Genomic DNA, 24,237 nt, shown 5'->3' with positions numbered 1-24,237 from the left:
TTTCTATTTAGGATCATGGCGGTTAAATTTCAAATTCGTCGCAAACTGCTAAAGTGCTCGTTTGATTTTCATTCAAATTCAATGCTGTCACAAACTGCTGAAGTTGTCACTTGGTCTCCATTTTTAACGTTATACCTACATACTGTGGTTTTTAAAAATTAATTAATTAAAAAAGATATTGCAATTTCACTATTGGAGATCAATTAAGATAAGACATGGGGTTAACATTCGTATGGCTAATACCTTAATTTACTTATATTGAACTGATAAAGCTGTGATTTCCTCAGTATAAAGTAGAATTTTAATTTCTGATTACTTCCTATAACCGCAATATCTACAATGATAGTGAAAAGAGATTTTACTTAATTTTGAAACGTAAACATGAACTGAATCAAACACGGATTTTATATATTAAGAGGTTAAATATCCGGTCACTTTCCATACTATCCTCGATAAGATTATTTGTTTGACATCTCTTGTCAATCTACCTGGATTATTATGCCAGTTGTTGATTCACTACCATATCTAAAATAGCTTTCTTTCTAATCACACTTCTTACCCCAGCTGACCTTCCTGTTTCAGACGAAAAGAGCAGTAGTGATTGACAAGCCGCCGTTATTCCTAATTCCCTGGATTACATCTCGAAATACGATAACTGCAAATATTTTAAAACTCGAATAGCAAACTTTCAATTCATGAACTGAATTCTTCTGGGCCTTGCCTTCATGACGCACCATGTTAAAAGGGATAGTAACACTTCTGAACCAAAAATAATTTATTTCACTCTTTTCAATTTCAGAATGAACATCCACCGTTTGTCGAATCCGATTATTATAGTATGTTTCTTCATGTCATGAAAATGACGATTACCAATTGTTATCAACTTATTAAGTCTTTTTAAACTACTTCAGATTGATTTTCACGAAACTTGGTATGTGTGTTAGTAATCACCCAAGGATGAACCCTATTGAACATGAGAAGAATCGAAAAATATTTAGTAGGAGCTACTGCTTCTGTTCTTGAAATGCTCAATAACACTCAAGAAGGCGTAAATCTTGACGGGTTTTGATGAAACTTGGTGTGAGTTTTTGTTATCACCCAATGATCAACCCTATTGAAAATCAGAAAAAATCGAAAAAATATTTAGTATGAGTTATTGCCCTTGTTCTGGAAATGCTCAATAACACTCTACAAGGCACAAATCTTGGCGGATTTTGATGAAATATGGTGTGAGTGTTTGTTATCACCATAGGATGAACCCTATTGAAACTCGAAAAATTGAAAAAATAATTAGTATGAGTTATTGTCCTTGCTATTGAAAACGCGTTCAATTTTAGCTTGTAAACACTTCAATTCAATTATTGAAAGATTTTGACGAAGTTTGGTGTGAAGGTTTGTTATCAACCAAGGATGTACCCTTTCGAAAATCACAAGAATCGAAAAATATTTAGTATGAGTTCTTGTTCTTGAAAACGCGTTCAATTTTTAGAACGTAAACGCTCTAGAATGTTCAATTATTTACCGATTTTGACGAACCTTGATAATAGTATTCAGTATCGCCTCAAAAAGTTCGTAAGAAGTTAAGACTGAAGGTTAAATATTTCATATTGGTACTGCCAAATATTTTTTTTTATATAAAATTAAAGCTGCCAGTATGCGTATATTACCTTGCCTGGCAAGCTATCCTTCATTTTGGGATACGGATCTCATCAATGATTTCAAATCGGGCAAAAAAACATCGGCTTCTGCTTTAAGCCGCATAACTTGTCTGACACGTTGCTGATCGACCTGTCAAGAGCTTTGGCACCTATCTGGCAGAAACTTTTGTAATTCCCAACTGGTTGGTGATAATCAACCCTCCCATGAGAGATTCCCATACAGGCAATGTGTCGAGTCCTAGAGCAAATTTTGTCCATTTCTGGCTATTTCAATGGGAAGATTCACAAGATGGTCTGTCTGGTACAAAACAATTGCAGTTTTTATGTCTATGATTCATTAAATAATTGCACCTGTTTCAATCCGATTGAGATATCCGTCTTAGGCTTAGTACTTTCTACATCGTACCTCGTAAAATTACATTAACTCGTTTCATCATAGAATTAACAATTTCAATCTTCTTCGTGTAAATTCCATACCCAGTATTATGTATCGTATGTACTGTCCAGTGTAGTTTTGAAGTACCTACCAAGAATCATTAATTCGTTCTGCCCAACATTCTCGACATTTCTTAATTTAGTTAATTAGTTAATTATAGATCTGTACTTAATTGTGTTTATCTTTTCTGATTTAGTCACACCTTGATATTATATTTGATTTTATAAAAGCTATAATTTAAAAGGGTATGTCAGAACAGACAGATGTAACATCAGTTCCCTCCATAACTTTATGTCGTCTTTATTTTTGAGCCCTACTTTAACCGCATCCAATATTTGAGGGATGGTCCAAGACAGGTTAGGTAGGCTTTCATTCCAGCAAGGAGAAAATCGCATCACGCTTCTACTTGTGTATCACAATAAACAACATAGAAATAATAGATGGTCATATATTCATTGGTTTTTCATTGATTTCTCGACAATCTTCTTATACTTCTATTGTCTTCAATTATACTTCAGATATCTGGCTGACATGTTAGTAGTGAAGAACTCTGTCTACAGATAATGGACAACGTCCTAATTTCAGTTTATATACCGTGCTTTAAAACTCGATATCGATCTTGCAATCAAATTAATTAATCTCATTATACATACATAGTCATTAATAACGAAATGAAATACACATGTATTGCAGAGCGCCCTTGTTATATAAAAGTAGAATTGGAATATACATCGTGAACAGCTAAAGATGTAAAATGACAAACTTAGTTAGTGATGATACCAATTATAATACAGATTTGGTCTGGAAGAACTGGTACCAAGAGGGCAATTAAGTTATCAATATTCTTAGAAGATTTGTTTCCTGTCAATAAATGATTTTGTAAACAGCTCTGAGGAATATTACTTAATTACTTTATAATCTGGACGACATGTGTGTTAATAATATAGTTCATCGATAGACCTGTTAAGGGATACTAAAGCTTATACTTGGGATGATAAATGTGTCTACGTACTTCCGTTGATCTTTGAAATATCTGTGGTGTGATTAAATATTTGGTTTGCATATGCATGTTTGAAGATGTATAGTTATTCCTTCTTTCTAAGCCTTCATTTGTTAAATAAAAACATTGAAGTAAAAGATAAATGAAGTAGATTGCTGTCCATAATCATTAGACCCATAAAATTAGTCGATCAAACATTTAACAATCTGTCCAGACCATCAAGAAACCCAGACCGAGATTAAGAAATATAGAAATCGCACGAAAACTTGTTGGTTTTTTATTATGTCCTGTCCTGTCTTTTCAAAAGACTTTTCTATGTTAAAGACAGTAAGGTTTGTAATTGAATTTTATAAAATAATTTTTACTGTCATTTAGCTAGAGGTTGAATTTACTTCACAATCATGACATTGATTTAATTGTAATGTAAGGCCATTTTCACAAGAGCATGCGCACAACCTGTACCCTAATTATAGACCTTGTCGACAAGAGAGAGGAGAAACACCGAAGATAAAATTTCTATTTTGAAGTATCTTGAATTTTGACTTTTTCAGAAGTTTTGTTTTATGTATTTTATACAATATGATCATGTATCAACAGGATACAATATATTACAGTTTCTATTTGTCCTTTATTTATACTGAACAGATCTCCAATTTTGAGTTTTGTCATTATACAGAAACCTCAATTATTAAAGTAATATCTTATACCACGATATAATGTTTATTCAACATATTATTGGTAGTATTATCTCAACAAATTCAGCACGAAATCTCCCAGTTATTCCCATATTATACTTCGAAATAACGTTGTTAAATGAATAAACTATAGATGAAAATAAAAATCATGTCACAATCCACAAGTATTACTCAAATGCACGATATAACAACGGTTTTCAGGCAAAACCGGTTAGACTATAATTCCCAAAATGAAATTATTATTAACCATGTGTATTAAAAAATTGGTGTTCTGAGTGCCAATCGCCATATTAAGTAAATAACTGTCAGTTATAACAGTTTCACGTATAAGCGAGCTTTAAAAAGCAAGTCTATTAGCAATCGGTATAACTTGCATAACCACCTGGTTGTGAAAAATTCGCATATATGAACATTTAAAAAAGGCTCCTGTCCTTGTTTTTGGCAAACTTTTATTTACAGTCATTTTGGGTTTGGTATCCAAACTTTTAGTTAAAATCTGCTATATAACATATATGAGCCCAGTTCGATTTTTAAATGTTTTTATAGATAGTTTGCCCGGCAAGGTAACATACGCCCACTACCAGCTGTCAGAAATGATAACAAAATCTTTAGTGGCTTAATAATAAATTTTCAAATAATCTTAGAATCACCTATAAGTCAAGACAAAAACCTGAAACAGTTCATCAAATTATCATCATATCAAAACATGAACAATGTCTCATCGCTGTATAGACAAGGGTAATAACTCTGAAACTGTTCATCATTCGAATATTACCAATTTATAACTGAAACCTCATAAATATATATATGAATATCTATTTTCATCAAGGTCAAATAAAAACTGTAGTCCTTATCGTGCCTAAAAGCCAAATTTGACACTTTTGGCAAAGGCAATAACTCTGAAACCCTTCATCCGATTATTACCAATTCCGAACTTGACCGAGATCTCATCAATATATAGATGCATACCAAGTTTCATCAAGATCGGATACAAACTGTAGTCTCTATCGTGCCTACAAGTCAAATTTGGCGCGTTTTACTAAGTCAAGGGCAATAACTCTGAAACAGTTCTTCCGATTATTACCAATTTCGATCAAAAGAATCCATGGAGAATTGAAGCCTGTAGAGTGAGCACGAGGTAAATGTGAACGGACGGACCGACAGGGCAACTACAATATACGCCCATAGTTATGTGTGGGCGTATAAAAATGGGAGATGAAGATATGACTATGAATGGAACATAGATACTTGTTTTGTTTGTTGAGTGTTACACTTTGCGAAGTCTTTATCGGTGGCATTTATAGATCGAGAACAATGGCTGGGAAGTCAATACTTCCAACTTTTGATATAGTTCTAAACATTTATAGAGTCAATCAAATTTGATATCAAGTAGGACTGTTCAGTTCTTCCAAAATTTATCAGCTGGTCCCAGGAACCAAGAAATTCACCAAGAACAAGATAGCCTTTATTGTGACCATGTCATTATTGTCAACCAATTTTTATACGCCACCCATGTCCGTCCGTCGGTCGGTCCGTCCACAATTGCTCGTATTGAGCCTGAGTTATTGCCCTTGTTCTTGAAAACGTGTTCAATTTTTAGCTAGTGAAAACTCTAGAAGGCAAATATTCAATATTCAGCGCAGGACTGAATAATAAAACCAAGATTTGTCAAAATCCAGCAAGAATCATGCCTTTTAGCTAAATTTGAAAGCGTTTTCAAGAACAAGGGCAATAACTCATACTAAATATTTTTCAATTCTTCTGATTTTCAATAAGATTCATCCTTGGGTGATTATGAACATTCACACCAGGTTTCATCAAAATCCGTCAAGAATTGTGTCTTCTAGAGTGATTACGAGCTAAATATTGAACGTGTTTTCAAGAGCAAGGGCAATAACTCATACTAATTATTTTACGATTTTTCTGATTTTCAATAGGGTTCATCCTTGGGTGATTATGAACACTCATACAAAGTTTTGTCAAAATCCGTCTAGAATTGTGTCTTGTAGAGTGTTTACGAGCAATTGTGGATGGACGGACATGGGTGACGGAAATATACGCCCCACATTTCATGTTGGCGTATAAAAAGTGTATATAATTATTCATGTAGGCCTAATGTGTTCCAAGTGAAATATTATCCTGTGAATGTAATCTAAAATAAATTAATTGTGTAATGAAGTGAAATAAATTTTGACACCCCTTAGCAAATTGAACCTATACACATAGATTAATCAGCTATCTGAACAACCTTAATTCCTATCAAACAAACTCAATATATATATTCAGGTATTGATGTTGATAAAAGAGTTTAATTCCAATAATCCAGATGTCAGCTTTAAATATTTTATTTACATGTACATTGTATTGATTTGTGTACAAGTTACATACAATTTGTGTAATTTACAGACAATTAGAAATTTTTATATATATATTTGTACAAGAAAAACATACTGATACTAAAGCAAAAGAAAAATATATTGTTGATCAGTAAAGTTGGCTTTTAATTTTGTCGGGAAAACTTGGTATTGAAGGGCAAAATTTTTTTCTATTAATTAAAAATTAATTATTGCACATTGTAACATTTCATTGTGAGAATAGATTGCAACAAATATCTTATTGTAGTTTCTTATAAAAGCAAAGGGAGCACTACAACAATTTCTACACAGCAGAAAAAAATATCACTTCGATGCCTCAAGAATGATATGTTAAGGTTTAATCTGGTCCATATAATATTTCAAAAATCTACACATTAATAAGAAATACAAGATATTCATAGTTATTCAAATACAATAGTCTTCAAATAGATTGACAAATACTTAATTCTACATGACCATATGAAACAACAGGGTGTATCAGAAGGATTAATAATTAACCATCAAATAATTGAATGAAGTGTGAAAATATAGACATTTTTCATAGTCCAGAGATAGAATATCTCAATTTAATAAAGATTGAGAATTTTTGTCTTTAAAAATACCAAAACCAACAAAGAATGTTCAATTCTTGTCTTAAAAAAATGATTAACAATACTTAAAATTGATATTGTTCAACACAACAAACAGCTAATAAAGGCATGGAAATTATGCTTGAGCATTTCATGTGTTTTCATTGCAACATCATAGATAAGAATATGATAACCATTTCAATTTTCTTCTAAACTCAGAATCTGTAACAACTTAACAATATAGTTATTTTGTGATTAAACATTCCAAATCTTTACATACTTCTGGAATTAATTTTAAATATTTTCTACAAAATATATAATTTTCAAATTATTATTATTATTATTATTATTATATATTTTATACAAATCCTTTAAACTGACTGAAGCAGTGTACAATATGAATTAAGAAAACATGAAATTCTTTAACAGGCCTTCTTCTTCAACATACATACTCAAAAAAACATACATACATACAGACTTGTACAGTGGCAATATGTGCCAAAAATCAGGGTATATTTTGAAATATATTGAAGGGTTAGAAAAAGGCAAAATAACGATGTATTTTTTTTCTAAATTTGATTTTAGTGTATAATAAGTTCAGAAAACATTGACTTCATTTTATGGCATAATTGAAAAAAAACAATGATCACACAGCCCTTAGAATTTTGAAAAATGGTAAAAGGGTTTTATCACTATTCCAATTTTTAAAGACTTTTTTAGAATAAACTAAATTTTGATATTATATAACAAAGAAAATAAAATAAAGGATAAAATTTAAAATGTACTTTCTTTCATACAAAACACTCACATCCAAAAACAATCTTTCACACTTAAATAATATTAGTCATAACACACTTTAAATATCAACACACACTTTAATATTCTATAAATATTCGCACACTTCCATATACAGATATAGAGAAAACAAAGCAAGGCAGAGTGCAAGAGGGAAAAATTATAATTGATTCAAGTTGAAGAATAATGCAATAATTCAAGAAAATATAGCAATTATAATTTTTTCCTGTAAATAGACAAAAAGCACGATTAGAGTGAATTAAGTCTCTTCACTAATAATTTATACAATTATATAGATAGGATATAAATACACATAATGCACATACACAGAAACACATTTTCACTTTATAAAAAAATATATATACATACAATAGTATACTGTTACAATATATACAATTCTAAATAATAATTGGTGAATATTTCTATAACTTTCAATTTCTTCATACACACTGACTGAATTATCTACTTAAAATTTTCTTTCAAATTAAGGTGAATTTGGTTTTTTTGTTGTTTAGAAAGTAAGGACACACCAACAAAATGTATGAATGTTATAACTTAAGAACATACCTTAATCCTTTATCTTAGATTCTTAGACAGATTAAAATGAAAAACCTTGAAATATAATTGTCAACCAAACACTTGAGCACAGATCGTCTAGTGAGGCCTTAAAATTAGGGTTAATTGCACATTGGTAAAGTTTATTTGGAATACAAATTTTGATAAATAAACAATAATATGATATGGTACAATGTTAATATAAATAGGATTTCTTTTAGATATTTAAGCACAACACTATTAGTACCTCTATATAATGTTAGTTATTGTTTTTCATTCAAAATTTGTATAATAATGATGTCAAATTGTTAATGATTTTAAGGTACAAATAATGTCTGTACATTTATGTAGTAATATCCATCATTACTATACATACATAATATAGTCTGTCAATGTACATAAGTAATATAATATCTGTACATAAGTAATATCTATCTGAAATGTGTAGAACAAAATAGGAATGCATTTTTTATGTATACTTATGAGACAAAGTAGGTACCTTTATCATCTTAATGATGGTATTGGCACAAATACACATGACAACAATATTTAAATATCTTCACCATTTTAAACATCACAGATTCATGGAGCAATTTTATTGGTCTTTTGAAAAAAAGCACACAAATTGGTCAACATTTATATACAAAAAGTATATTTAATCACAAAACTTTCTAGGTCAATGTTATTGGCAAGTGATGCAATAAGGTGGCACAGGATGACATCTCAACTTGGCATTAAGAATCAGGCAAATTTCCTTTACAATGTAACATTAATCTCTGGTGGGTTGCAGCTAGATATCAACTGATTCAGCAGTCAGAAAGAATTCATCATCAACAACATAAATCAACAGAGCAATTCACATCACAAAACTCAAATGGTCAAATCCTGACTCTTCTATAGTTGAAATAGTTATCACATAGCAATTAACCTATCTACTCAGCTCCCAAAATATTTCACAGATTCACTCAATGACTTGTATTTTGATATTTGAACAGGTTTCTGATTATGGAATACACTTAATAAAAAGTCTGTTTATTTACTATGAACAACATGATACAGATAATAAAACTGTAAATGTCACTAATAAAACACTAAAACTATTGGCAACACCACTGCCATTGCCATTGTCACTTATTAAGCCTACATTTTTAGGTCCATTCGCATGAATAATTTTATTATCAACTATATTATTTTTTTCTGGTGGAGTTTTGTTCGGATCTGTTTTAGGTTCATCTGTAATTATAAAAATGATATAATATAATACAATATAATATTAGCTTCTCATGTCTTGAGAACTTTTTTTCCAAATTGACTAATGTCAATAACCAGTTAAAAGTCATGAAATAATTAGAAAAATATTTTGTACCTGTATATCCATAATATATTATAATGTGTAAATCCAAAAAAAGGAATTCCAAAAGATATGCGATTGATAATGGAATCAAAAAAAAAAAATACCAAGATACAAATAATTCAAACTACTGAAAATGGGCATCCACATTTCATCAAATTTTCATCATTATCTTTTCAATTAACTGCTCCATAAAAATTTTGGTTTGAACCTATATCTGATTTTGAAGTCATTAGAAATAGTTTGTGAAGAAACATTCATCCATAGAGTCTTTCCACTCTACTTTGAGTCATGCATGAAAAAGGAAGGAATTAAAACTGCATTTTGTTAAAATTGGGGAAAACCGTACATATTTCAATAGTTGTTTTAACTTGCTTACCGGTACTTGGAGTTTTTCCATTAGTTGTAGTGTGTCTGGTTGTTGTACTTGGTGTAACTGTGGTTGGTGTTTTGTTATTTGTGGCTGGTTTTGATGTTCCTAAAATATAAATACCTTTATAATTATTTTATTCCATTATTATAATTAAGTATCTAATGTTTAAGAAAATGAATGAAAAATAACTGAGAACTTTCCACAGATCAATCTAATTCTACTATAAAATGCAATTAAACTGTAAAATGGAAGAAGTTTAATCTATGGGAAGGGAATTATAAAATATATTAGCATGCAGTGCTACATCTACTTCAATTGACTGATCGTCAAGTTACCTGAATCACCCGACCCATGACTGGGCGATCCCGTCCTTCCATCCTGAGCGTTGGACCCCTGGTTATTTGACCCTGTATTCTGGTTTTCAGTACCTGTATCATTAGCTTCACAACACACATTCAGTCTGATTTTCATATGCTGATGATAACAAGCACCTTGGAATTGATTTTTAATAGATTTTAAGCCACCTCCGGATGTTGCTGCAATTAAAAAAATTAAAAACAATTTAGAAATCAGTGTAGAAATGATTAAATATATTTCAGGTAAAAATACTCTGAAACAGTTATCATCTCATGTTTTATAATGTTTTAAACACATGATTGGGCTACAGAGATAAGTCCTGTATGGTTATCACAGCCAGCAAATGGTTTATTTGTACCAACTAATGTGTAAATTTGTAATAATTGTTGACAAATCAAGTGTTTGTCAAGTTTATCAGAGTCTGTAATCTTATTGTAGTGAGAAAAACCATTAACACCTAATTGATAAAGATTACATCACTCTGAGAGTATATTTAAGCGGTCATCTAAGCATAAAAAGCTTTTGTTACAATAACAAATAATGTTTTCTCTTTCAATCTAATTTCAAACACATTATTACAATGCTATACAAATAAATTCATAGATGGTTGCTATAGCAACTATAGCTTCTAACCGATAACCTAAAGGAATAGTTTTGAAGAATTAAGTAAAGAGGTATATGTAGAACAGGTAGATAATATATTTACAAGTTTAAACTATGTTTTTGCAGAACATTCTAATCTTTAATAAAGTCTTCCAAAACATGATAAAAATAATCAATGACTTCTATATAATTTTTTTATTATGAAAAAATACTCACATATAATATAATAGCTTTTTCCTCTTTTAAAGTCAGGATTACCAGGAATGGATTGAAAGTTGTTTATAATAAAAGTATAAAAATCAGCTGGATTTTTAGTTGGATCTGTACAATTTACTAAAAACATCACTGATCTAGGACTATAAATTGTACATTCATCATATTGTGTTTTATTTACCTAGAACAGAAATATCACATATTATGCAAAATGAAACTAAAGGAATTTAGTGGATTTCAATGACTGCTAAGAAATGGCAACATCATGAAGAAATTGATCAATATCTGGATGCATTGACTACTGAAAAGTTACAGTACAGTTGCTGTAAATCATCTGTCAACATGAAAATAAAAGTGTTCATTCTATACATATAAACATTGTCAGAAACGACTTTCACACAACAATGTTAATGTGACTTTGTTTGTTGGATGCAGAAAACATGTCTATTGTTTGTGAAATATTAAAAGTATGAACTCTTACCATATATATAGTATAATACTCATAATTCCTAGGATCAGAACCTTCTGGAAACTGAGGACATATAACATCAATAATATCTCCCATATTTACATTTATAACATGATCTGTATTGCTTGTAGCAAATCTGAAATATAGAAAAATAAGATAATCATAAGATAAATGTCAAGAACAATACTTTTCTTAATTCAAATTAAAAGTCTACAGGACCAATACCGATTCAAAATTGGCTTTGACCCAATTTTCAAGGAAAAAGGTGTGGCAGTTTTGACTTCTCCTTCATATGTCAAGATGCTTCCATTATTTGTTACATTTCTAGACCACTTACTGCGAGAATGTTACACAGAGACAACAATGGTAGCTATTAATAGTTGACAAGAAAAGAAAATTGAATGTAGTGAATGCTGAGAAACAATACAAAACAATGTGAAAGCAAAGCTAAATATATTGACCACTGAATCTTGTTCATATTTAAGAATATCAGTTGACTTTTGTGACTTTCTAGTGGCCAAATCTAGATGAGCTTAGATATTGGAAGTGATCATAAACAAGGCTGAGTTTATCATGTAAATGTAAATTGTTAGTATGATAAACATTTGGGTTAAACAACCGACAGGGTTACCAATATGTATTGACTGCCATTTTCAATCCCAACAGAACAATTGTTCCTTATAAGGGCAAAAACAATATTTGTTTACCGTAGTGGTGGCAGTTTGTAAACAACAATTTGTCTTTTTCACTTCAAATTTTATTTGCATCAAGGTATAATATTTGAAGCAGATTATCAAATAAAACATATAGTTGAGTTTACATGTTGTTGGTGTAAGCCATCAATAATATAAAACTAGTGAAATATTTTATGAAAAAATTATTTATTTTTATTACATGTTTAACGAATAGAAATAGACTAAGATTCTCTGAAAAAGACTTTAGATGTAAATATTTATTTTCTGTGCAGGAGATTTGATTGATACATTTTGAGGCTTTGTCCTCTTAATTTCATAAAAAATATTTGTAAATGTATTTCGCAATATTTAAAATCATATTTCTTCACAATAAATGCTTTTATTGATAAGCAAGAAATTTGCATCATTTCGAATTTGAAAGAAAAGTTTCTCGAAAAGCTTGCCCTAGGTCAACATCTTGCCAATCACCTTGTCTCTAATCTATGTATAGTGTTTACATTTCCCTCCTTTCCAAGAGTTGTAGTATGGTTAATTCCCTGCAGGCATCAGCAAACAACATCATTTCAATACATTATTATTACAGACAAAAATAACTTAACAAGATAGAATGGACGCAAGCTTATAATTTTGTTCCATATGATTTTTCATCTATAACATTTTGTTTGTTATTACATATTATCCATATGTCCTTCTAAAATTTATTACAAACCTAAAAAACTACAATCTTTTGGTCATTAACTTGTTCACTATATCTAAGACTGAACCCCTAATTCAACCATGGGGATATTTACTCTGTTTCTATACGATTAAATTTTCTTGATATAAGTATTGCTATATTAATTATTCATAAATAATCCAACTACATCAAGTCAGTGATGGTGAAAACTTCAGTCTGTATGCTTGACTAATCATATTGATAGTATCAAAGTTGCCATGGTAACTATACATTGAAGAATATATTCTTCTTCAATATTAGTTAATCAGTAGATTTTGCAGATAACGGCATATGTTTTTCATTTCTCATTCTTCAACATATTAGACTACTGCTGTTTCCGTGACTACTATAATCTTACTTGTCTTAGATTATACTCTCTAATCTAATATCACAAAGTTATTTTAGCTAAGTTAGAGAACTTCATAATGAAGATTGAATAAAAGCCATTTTTTTAGAGAGTGTAAAAGTGGAATAAAAAGAGAATACTGTCAGGAAGACACATCCCAAGACATTAGTCCATTATCAGGCTGAGTGGAGAATGGAAATAGCCGTGAGGTTGGAAGTACAAGTCCTATTCTAACAACCAAATTTATCACTCAATACAGCACAAACTATTGATTTTTAGTTTGACATTGGATTAGACGTGAATTATTTGCCCCTGAAGCTTTTCAATAACACTGACATACGAAATGAAAGCCTTATTAATTCTTTGACACTGTAACATTTCTTGCAAGCTTCCAGACTTTTTTTCCAATTTGTTCTGATTTAGTTTGACAGAAAATGAAATCTTACTTTCCACCTCTAATGTAAATTTTCAAAAGGATCTGTACATCTAATGGAAGAAGAATATAAGGCGTAATTACATCGAGAACTGATTTTTATTGCATCAAGCATATTTCAATATTCAGACATTTCCACCTCATGATATTTATCTTCTCACAAGAAAATTTCTTAGTATTAAGATTTTTGTATTAGTAGTTATAGGTGGGTAAATCGGAAACTGTTTCTTCTTTGTAGGTAGATGTAATGAAAATTGACAACCACTAGCTAATCTTATAAACTAAATTCTTCATCTGGTATCTTCTTATTAGAGTAAATTATAGACAAAAGCCAAGACTTGTAGAAATCTGACATGATGTGATTTAAATTGCAGGCAATCTGTTTTCAAGTTGAAATGGTTTGGGATGAGATTTGACAAATGGCTACATTGATGAGTGAATCTCTTCAATTCACTCTCATTATTTGGTGAATAAAATTGTGCCATAACTTAAGAAGCCAGGAAAGACTTGTGTAAAAGTATTAGAAAATTTAAGGCTCATTTATTGCTATCTAAATGACTCATCTTTTATCAAACTATTTATTCCAACCACAGCTTTCTGACCTTTGACATCCCTGCAGACAGTCAAATGTACAGTTTCAACACTGTTTTCATGTATGTTTTCTTTTATCATCTTATTTTATTATACACTTTAGAGATCTTCTGGGATTCCAGCAATATGGTAGTCTGGAATTCTTATTCTTAATGCCATATAAATTCCTGATAATTGCATGAGGGAGATATTACAGTGTCTTACTTACATCTGTGTAATAATGTCCATTATAGAATTGGCTAGATAAAGTAGCAAGGTTGTATTAAGTCTCCCAACAGGTTAATACAGAAACCATCACTAACTGATATTAAATATGGCTGTCTCTGGAAGGTGTCAGGAAACATCCCTTGGTACAAATTTCACAATCTATCTTAAATCATTCGCCATGTTGAATATATTATCAAACTTGAAATATTTCAACAATAAAAAAAATGAAAGTTGAAAGACTGACATGACATCTATGTAGCAGAATAAAACCGAATATACTAGTATCTACAACTCTATACATCTGTTACTAGCATGTCTCAGCATAGAGAAAACAAATTGCTTCCACCTGACCAACTTTATTGTAACCATGTAAACAGCTGAGATAAGGTGACTTAGTCAAAGCAATTGTAACAATCGATGAATTATTGATTCCATCAAAAACCTGCAACAGAATCAGAATACATGAGTTTGATGTTTACTTAATTTAACTGATACACTTGTCAGAGAAATCTGTCTTGTTGAAAACCTGAACAAATTCAATCTGTATTTGAAGGCACCACATTTATCCTTGTCAACCATCAGGTGCTGATTTTTTTTAAGTGAATCCACAAAATGTAATACATGTATCATGCAGTTTATGTTATAAATTTAGATAAAATCATATCACATATTATAAAATATCATTATAAACAGTCAAGTCATAACATTATATATTGTTTAAACTTTGTACAGTTTGTGCAGATTGTATATGTATTGTGTTGTTTAATATTTGCAAGTTAACATTATTATATTCACATGTACACTGTAAAAGATTTGCTAGAGACGTAAAGGGTAGAAAATCACATTTTTGTTTAGAAGTTTTCACTTTCAGGTTTTACAGAGCTGCAAATATGTCCTCATTAGTTTTTAGGTTTGTAGAGGAAATATTGCACAGAGGTTCAACATAAATACATGTAATACATGTCTTCCGATGTGGATGCTAAAAAAATAGCTTCTTCAGTTGTAGATTTACAATTAAAATATGGAATAAAATATGAAACAATATTTTCAATGTCCAACTAACATAACCTTTAATGCATGCCTACCTCCTAGAGTGAAAACCAATATTTTTAGCCCGCCAAAAATATAATCCTATAAATAACATGCTTTTATAAACATGAAGAAGAAAATTCCTTCAGCAAAAGTATAAAAAAAACATTATCATTCTGCTGGCAATCATTGACCAAATAGAACTCATGAGATATGACATTTGCTTTCCTTAATTGAAACATTGGCTAGCATGTAACTAATAAATGCCATATTACTACTATTAGACCAACATGACTGACAGTATGTTTAAATGACCATTGGTTACTCAAGTCAAATAAATTTAATTAATAAGACATTAATGGACTTCTTACTTCAAATGATCATTGAAAAGAAAAAAAATTGAAAAAAAAGTAGCTAAGATACATTAGACTGTAGACTTTAAGCAAAATAGAAGACATTACAATTGTGGAATAAAACAAAGTAAAAGTTAAATGTTACAACTAAGAAGAAAATAATTCTCTACATGACAAACACACTATAACAGATTTAAGATTAATGAGCACCAAGGGAAATAAAGGTCCTGATGTAAATCCTGGTAGATTACCATGAGAATAGAATGATAGAAACTTCAAATGATGTAGTGCATTTAACATTAAGTTGTGTGATAGAAGTGAGCATTCAAATTTCAATGTGTATGTGAAACAAATTTATCCAACTTGGCAGTGCAGAAAGAGACTGTTGAATATAAATTACCAACAGATGATCATCATTATGAAATACATAAAATCTCTAGCTCTTACTTTGATTTCTCAAGAAATGGGGAACATTAAATAACTAATTGATACTAAGTTAGTAAGTTTCTGTAACAACTTGATATAACTATATAAAATACTAACACAATTCCATCCTCAGATGCTTAATATCTTACTATTGTATAATCCAAACTTGTTTCATATCTTTAAAAGTTTGTTTAGATGCTTCTAAATTCTAAAAACCACATGAAAATATCATTTATATTAAACACTGTTTATAACTGCTTAAGCAGCTATATAATATATGACTTAGCTTGTTGATGAAAGGCAAGTGCTAGTTTAGTATAAGTCAGGTATAAGAAAATATCATTGTTTCACCATTACTGATGAAAACTGAAAGATTCAGAGAGAAATAAATTGCTTCTAGATTACAAGTTAATTCAAGGTTGTATGGTACAACACCTTATCCAGAACCAAATAATTGATTTAAAGCCAGCTAAGTCATATGATGTATAAAGATAAAATATACAGAATTAAGCATTCGTTTGCTACATTTTGGAAAACTGATATTGCTTTTAGTATAGAAAACCAACTATACTTTTGAAAAACACTTATTTTAAACACATCAGTATAGAAGAAGGCAAAAACATGAAATCATTGAGTCATATCTTATTACATTCGCTTTCATTTGTCACATTTCCAGTCTTTACTGGAAAACTAAACATGAATATTTTATCAGCCCTAGAATTTCTAGGACATTTGGTTTAATAGCCATGGTAGATGCTAGCCATATGACATTTAATACTTACTACTAGAACTAGTTTCCTGTTGAAATATAAAATATTTACATCATTATATTCCTACTTGACTGAAATACTTAGACATTGCTACTGGGTAACAGGAAGTCTGTATACATTAACAACAGTTTATTTTCACATTCTTATATCAGCTCAAGTTTCACACTATGTCAAATAATCATTTCTATCCTGAATTTGAGACAGTTGAGCAAGTTAAAATGTTTTAGTTATTTGATGACTATCTTAATTTGTTTGTAATGATAGTGGTGTCTAGAAAATACCTCCTTATTTTCATTTTCACCTGGTATTATGATCCTGGCAATTCTGAGTGAGACAGCAATATCTTTTGAAATGAAGAAGTGGTTGAAGAAGAAGTATTAAATGAAGATAAGGTTTACTTATTAATGGAGGATCTAAAGCTCAGGCTATGTTGACAAGATAATATATTAACCATGACATGAATTAACAGGTTTAAGAATTATATAACTATGTTTGTGCAATATCAACGAGCTAGATATCAAATTTCTATATTAAATGCTGGATACTAGGGGTTCAGGGAATGAACAAACTCATTTACAAAAGCCCCAGGCACCTAAAGAATATTCTACATGTGTACAAGTCTCCTAAACAGGCTTTATTTGTCATAACTGCCCACTTAACCATAGGTCTCTAATTACCTTTTAGTCCCTTGAGGCAAACAATCCACTACATGCTTGACCATTAGTCACCTTGTCTAAAGTCAATAGTGGACCATCATTAAAACTCCAACATTATTAAGTTCAAAAGTGGGTTGACCTAGGGTGAGGTAATCAAAGAGTTAAAATTCCTACAGGTAGAAAGATGTGTATTGTGTATTAAGGTGACGATTAGAGACTACCTTCATGACCAATCGTCTAAATTAGAGGACTTTAAACTTCAACCTTTGTCAACAAAGAAACGACACGCCAACAAAACAAAGAAACTAGTTTCTCAATTATCTTTAGAAATACTCCTCTTGTTTCCATTCTGACTACTCATGCAGTCGCATTGAATACCAATTAAAATGGCTTGATGAACAATGACATGCAACCTAAAATCAGAGTAAATTGAAGATTTTGTATCATGTGAACAGTGTATAATCTAAAAGAAAGTGATGACTTTGCTATAGAAATTCCATCTACTATTCTTAATATTATAGGTCATATTCTCTAAATTTTTCTTTATATTCTCAAATATTCTTCATATCTCACTAGTTACAAATATCTTACACATTTCTCAAGAAAGTCGATTTCTTACTTGATTTATGAATATATATACCCACCTGTTATCTGAGGAGACATGTTTTCACATGTGAATAAATAAAACACTGAGTTTGACCAGTACAGTACATATGTAGTGGACATATAATATATGATTAATTGACAAATCATGTCTTCATTCCCACTTCATAAATCTCTAATATTTGCAAGATTAATGTTTTTATGAATATGTGAAATGAATTTATAATCCACCACAAGTGTCAATGTGAAGAAAAGAGTTACTTGTTATGCTAATCTGTGTATTTAATGTGTAGAGGTGAAGTGTTTTTATATCATGCTATAATAGCATATTCTTATCTCAAAGTTCAGAAATCATTGAATGTTTCACTGAATGTAAGGGGGGTGTTAGTCTTTTACTGCTTCTGATTATATAAAGACTAAAATTGAGTTTGTAATTCATTTTTATCTTTAGTTCACAAAGAAAGCTACAGACAAAGCTATGTTTACTCAGAAATAAATTTGAGTGACCTGTCACTATTATAAGCTATAAACTTTCCATCATAAAATGACAGCTGTGATTCAAACTTCAGGAAGTTGCATCTACTAGAAATTCAGGCTTTTATGACATACTGTTACATTTTGATAGATAGACCTACGTTAAGCATGATCTTATGAGTTATGTTAGATGAAAAGGAGGAAATTATTCTAGCAGGCAACTTTATTCTTGGCAGGCATGCTTATCTTATATATACTGTTAAGGGGAGTTCTCACTATAAATAAATAACTTGTATGATACTGGCAAAACTGTTGAGGTTAACATAATTGAAATTATCAAAATCACCATGGAAAATAAACAAACTACCAATCTTTATTTAGACACACTATTTTTGTAAGGCTGACATTTGAAATGTTAAAGCAAATGATAACGGCTATCTACAGACTTGTCTTCTTTTGGCTCAGTTGACTCTTTAACATCTGTACAATAAACTACACCACAATAAATCTTCAAGAGGAACACATGTTCATTACTACCAGTTTCATTGAGATAGCCAAGTTTCTTTCACCACAAAACTTCTCTTCAATTTATCTTTATTTTTATTAATCTTTCATTTTCAAACCACCCACACACATATCAGTCTCGACCAATTACATATATCTCATATTAAATATCATTTTAAGTTCAAAGTTAGTATAATATTATCTCAGCAGTGAAATTTGTTTTCAACTTATGTAACTGTTTTCAATGTAATTTGAAATTGTCTATATCATTTCTTGCACTTCATTATTTTCAAATGTAATTAAAACTTTACATAAGTTAGCGAATATTTTTCGATAAACTAAATAATACAAAAATAAGTTGTTCTTTATCTCGCCCTGTTGAAAAAATGTGAAGAATTTAAATTTGATCTTTAGCTTAGTAAGAGAGTAGAGGTAGAGTCTCAGTGTTGGCATAGTTACAATTTGTTACCGATCTTAAAGTAAATAGACTTTTCACATACCAGAGCAAAGTTGCCAAAAATAGGAACAAATCAAGGTAAATCAAAATCACAGACTGCAACCCAAACTTTAACTTGATATCAAACATATTATTGATTTTCACCAACAAAGAGGTTTCAATTAGATAAAACTGAGAGAAAATCATCCATCCAAACTTAGTTGTTAAATTGTTGTGAAGTATGAAATAGAGGAGCAAGGAGGCCTAGTTCTCATTTCTTAATCGTCAAATACAAATTATTTCTAATATTCACAATTCTTTAAAAAGGCTAACTTGACATAGTCAACACGTCAGTTGCAGTAGAAATTCTTTTTGACAAGATTACATTCAAAAACACAAGCAGAAGATACTGTCATTCTACTGAGTTGATTGAAAGAGGTTTTCTAGTTAGCAAACAAACACAAAATGGTGGACACAATTTATAGCTGTTAGCTTTAAGTTGATGGTGATTACACTCTTAAATGATTCTCTTACTTCAAAGTGGTAAAAAATTGAGGTCTTGGACAATGTCAAGTGTTTTCATCATGAAATTGACAGAATTGATAAGTTGTATTTTCCTGTGGGATAAAATGGTCGAACTGCACAAGTGTGTCTACCGGGTTTTAATATTGCACAAGGATTGGTGTGGTGATACCACTGAGTCAAGCCCTGAGTGCAATATTGAAAACCTATTACATACTATTTTTTAACTGTTGAGACAAAATACACAATTCATCATAATAATATAGATTCAACCTATGTTCATGTAAACCTCAGTGGGATTCCCTTTGGAATGTGATATTCGACAGACGATGATGTCATAGGGAATTCCCTCTTATACAACTGTCAACCTGTATTGGTTTAATGATAATTCATAATCATTTGCGTTATTCAAAGTTATCACTGAAGGTTAGAATGCGCTAAGCAAGATAAAAACAAAAATGGCGTCAATCAGGAAAGATAGCTTGCCAGGTAAGGTAATATACGCCCACTGGCAGCTTTGATTCTGAATAAAAATATTTAGCAGTACAGTAACAATCACCAGTATGAAATATTCAACCTTCAGTCATACACTTCTTTTGCACTCTTTATCGCAAAACTGAATAATATTGAGTATGAGTTATTGCCCTTGTTCTTGAAAACGTGTTCAATTTTTAGCTCGTGAAAACTCTCGAAGGCAAATATTCAATCTTCAGCGCAGGACTGAATAATAAAACCAAGTTTTGTCAAAATCCAGCAAGAATCAGGAGCTAAACTTGAAAGCGTTTTCAAGAACAAGGGCAATAACTCACACTAAATATTTTTTAATTCTTCTGATTTTAGGGTTTATCCTTGGGTGATTACAAACATACACACCAAGCTTCACCAAAATCCGTCAAGAATTGTGCCTTCTAGAGTGATTACGGACCGACAGACGGACGGGCATGGGTGACGGCAATATACGCCCCCCATTTCATGTAGTATAAAAAGGAGTTCTGACCGTTTCAACATATATGTCATACGGATATAATTATTAGATGGGCGTGAATTTGAATGAGTTGTAAGAATAGTATCACACAAGTATGTAATAAAGTTTAGTATATTCTTCAGTATCTAAAATTATTTACTACCCTAACTAAATAATCTGTTTTATAATCTATTTCTAATGTAACCTGTGTATGGAACCACAACTTCAACATGCTAAGACTAAATATTAGAAAAATCCATTAGCAGTGTGTACCATATGAATAAATCTACAAATTTTGGAATGAGTGGAAACTGTTTGAACTTCAACCTAGGCAATGTTGATGCTCATGTTCATAAACTTGAACAGGAAAACAAAAGGTGGAGTGTGCCTGCTTCACATTACCAGGAGTTATCGAAATTAAGAGTTTTTATTGTAATTTTCAAAATTGGATAATAGGCCTAATGTCTTGGAGGTTCTTGTACAATTCAATAATTTACAATTGAGCTGTGTTACAATCAGGCTGTATTTTGAAAGTATACAAATAGAAAAAGAAAACTTACGTAAAAATTAGTTTGATCTCTCTTAGTGGTTACAGTTCTTAATAAAAGTACTGTCAGAGATAAGGGTCTAGAGCACAATAAAAGTAAAAAGATCAGGTGACATTGATTCTAATGGAACCTGATAAGATTAGATGAATATGTAAACAGAATGAAGAGGCAGGAGAGGCAAAGTGAATGTTATGTTCACTGCAATCTGACATCAAAGAAATTTAAGAGAATTGCTATCAGTACCTTTAAGTGTTCATTATTATTTCATCTAAACATTGTATCCATCAACATTCACTTAACTTTCCTATAAACATAACTAATAAACAGCTAGTATGATTAACATATTGTACACATTTAAAATAGCCCAGAGTAAACATTATCTGTATCATGTTTATACTAAAGTCAGAAATGTTATGCAATCCCAATGTCATCAAACATTACAGGAAATAAGAATATAAGTAGAAAACAATGTTCTATTGATACAAAAATATACCTTTATAAAATTACACCAAGTGTACTTTATACTTGTTACTACTATACCAACAAGATTTAGACATAAATAGAAAACTTTATATTAATTTGACCAAAAATCAATGATTTCTATCTGTTTATATTTGATATTGAACAGGACTGACTGAAATTGTGTCTTTGTTATATATATTTCAATACTAATAAGAAATTAACAATGTCCACAACGTCTGAACGTCTTTCAAAGTAAAATTGTCATTCAAATGAAGTGAACTGAAAATATTTGGCTATCTACATTTAACAAAATTTATATGCAAGACAAAAATACTTACTCACTTTACTGATTACCAGGGCCACCCAACTTTGATAAATTCATCATTTTTTTTATATGGAATCTGTTTTCTCTATGATATAATATTGATCATGTCATTTCTTGTGATTTTATATTTTCTCCATAATTTTCATATTATCATAATACCACTAATAATTTTTATTTAACTTATTTATTTAACTTATGGAACAAAAGAAAAGTTCAAAGTTGCACATAATTTTTTTAAAGTATAATATTGATTAAAAATAGAAAATGAAAAATAGATGAAGATAATCAAGGACATATTTACATCAAAGACATCTTACATCACATTTTGTCAGTTGACATTTTCAAATTTTCCCATGACAAACGAGAACAGATTCTATATAGAGAGTAAGACCTTCTTTTTCTAAATAAACACATAAATAAAGAAGTTTAAATCTCCTATCTCTGAAGTTCGACCATGATCAAAGAGGATGAAAAAGAGCAGATTACTCAGGATGTTCTAGTACAGAGAGACAAATCAAATAAAGTTTTTCTCTTTACTTTTACCTCTTCTATTTCTAAAACCATATCTCCACTCTTCTATTTTTACCTTCACTAAGGTAATTTTAGTGTTTATTGGAGCATACTACACTACCAAAGACTTCAATACAAAATACACTTCAATATTAGAACAATCTAATACAGGGACAAACTATCCAGAGCTACCAAATTTACTTTAGTGTTTCACAAACTGCAAGCAAGAAATGAAAGATCCAATTGATTTTTACATTATAGTTTAAATGGAGCTTATCTGATGAAAATAAGTGGTATTGAACTGAAATATATACTTTCTAGCTTAACGAGAAAATTCATCTTGGCAGGTTTCTAGGAAAGTAATCATTATTTCTTAGTAGGGGACCTAGTGTATCATTCTATTCTGTCTCAAGATACTAGTACTCTTGATTAATACCTTACAATAATTAATGATAACTAGTCACTATCATGAAATTAGAAAGAGGGCTTTTAATAAATTTTGGACTTTCTGATCAATCATTTCTAGATATGAGATTCCTTTACATACTAGGTACCAATTAAATAGCAGTGTATTGATCAATATCCATCCATTCACTAGATGTAAATATAACAACAAAATTTCCACCAGGGAAAACGAAATACAATACTATCTTTTAAAATCATGTTTTATATTCCTCGAAATTATTTCATGAATTTAAAATGAATGGAAATTTCAGTAAATACATTCCTTGTATCACAGATACAAATTTTGTAGAAATTTGATTGATTACGTTTATGAATAGTATGGCTTGTATCAGTATGATTTGATTGTGTGTAAACATTGAAGAAAAATACAATTGAACTATTTGTTGTCATTGGTAGATATAGTTTGAAATTTGTTTGCATATACTGCAAAGTACATTGGGTTATCTCAATGAATTTGACACAATAATCAGTATAAAAACTTGTTGTGTCGCAAAGCTTGACTTAAAAGGTAAACTGAAGCCCTTTTGATAAACTTCTATCACGTCAATATTGAAAGCCCTGGTTTGATATAAAACTCAAATAAAGAAATTTAGTGTACATTACTAGAAAGGTAAATTGAAATACATCTCAGACTATTAAAATATAAAATTCAATTATTACCTTAACTTTAATTCTCATTTAAAGTGGTATGGTTCATACTTTTCAATATAATATCAACACCAATTTTCAGTCATTTTCTTTAAAAAATGTTCTT

At 30.3% G+C, this 24,237-nt stretch overlaps 1 protein-coding gene across 1 annotated transcript; it reads right to left on the bottom strand.

Moving 5' to 3' along the window:
* Positions 1 to 9,122: 9,122 nt before the first annotated feature.
* LOTGIDRAFT_171062 (hypothetical protein) lies at positions 9,123 to 14,457 on the bottom strand (the record flags this gene model as incomplete). Its single annotated transcript, XM_009046926.1, has 6 exons — positions 9,123 to 9,316; positions 9,814 to 9,912; positions 10,143 to 10,343; positions 10,984 to 11,161; positions 11,462 to 11,585; positions 14,438 to 14,457. 6 exons carry the CDS (start codon positions 14,455 to 14,457, stop codon positions 9,123 to 9,125), a joined length of 816 nt encoding a protein of 271 aa, XP_009045174.1.
* Positions 14,458 to 24,237: the final 9,780 nt, after the last annotated feature.

The sequence above is a fragment of the Lottia gigantea genome, assembly GCF_000327385.1.
Source record: "Lottia gigantea unplaced genomic scaffold LOTGIsca_109, whole genome shotgun sequence".
Taxonomy (NCBI): domain Eukaryota; kingdom Metazoa; phylum Mollusca; class Gastropoda; family Lottiidae; genus Lottia; species Lottia gigantea.
Note: the sequence above shows the minus strand (reverse complement) of the source record. Positions and strands in the feature narration are given on the sequence as shown.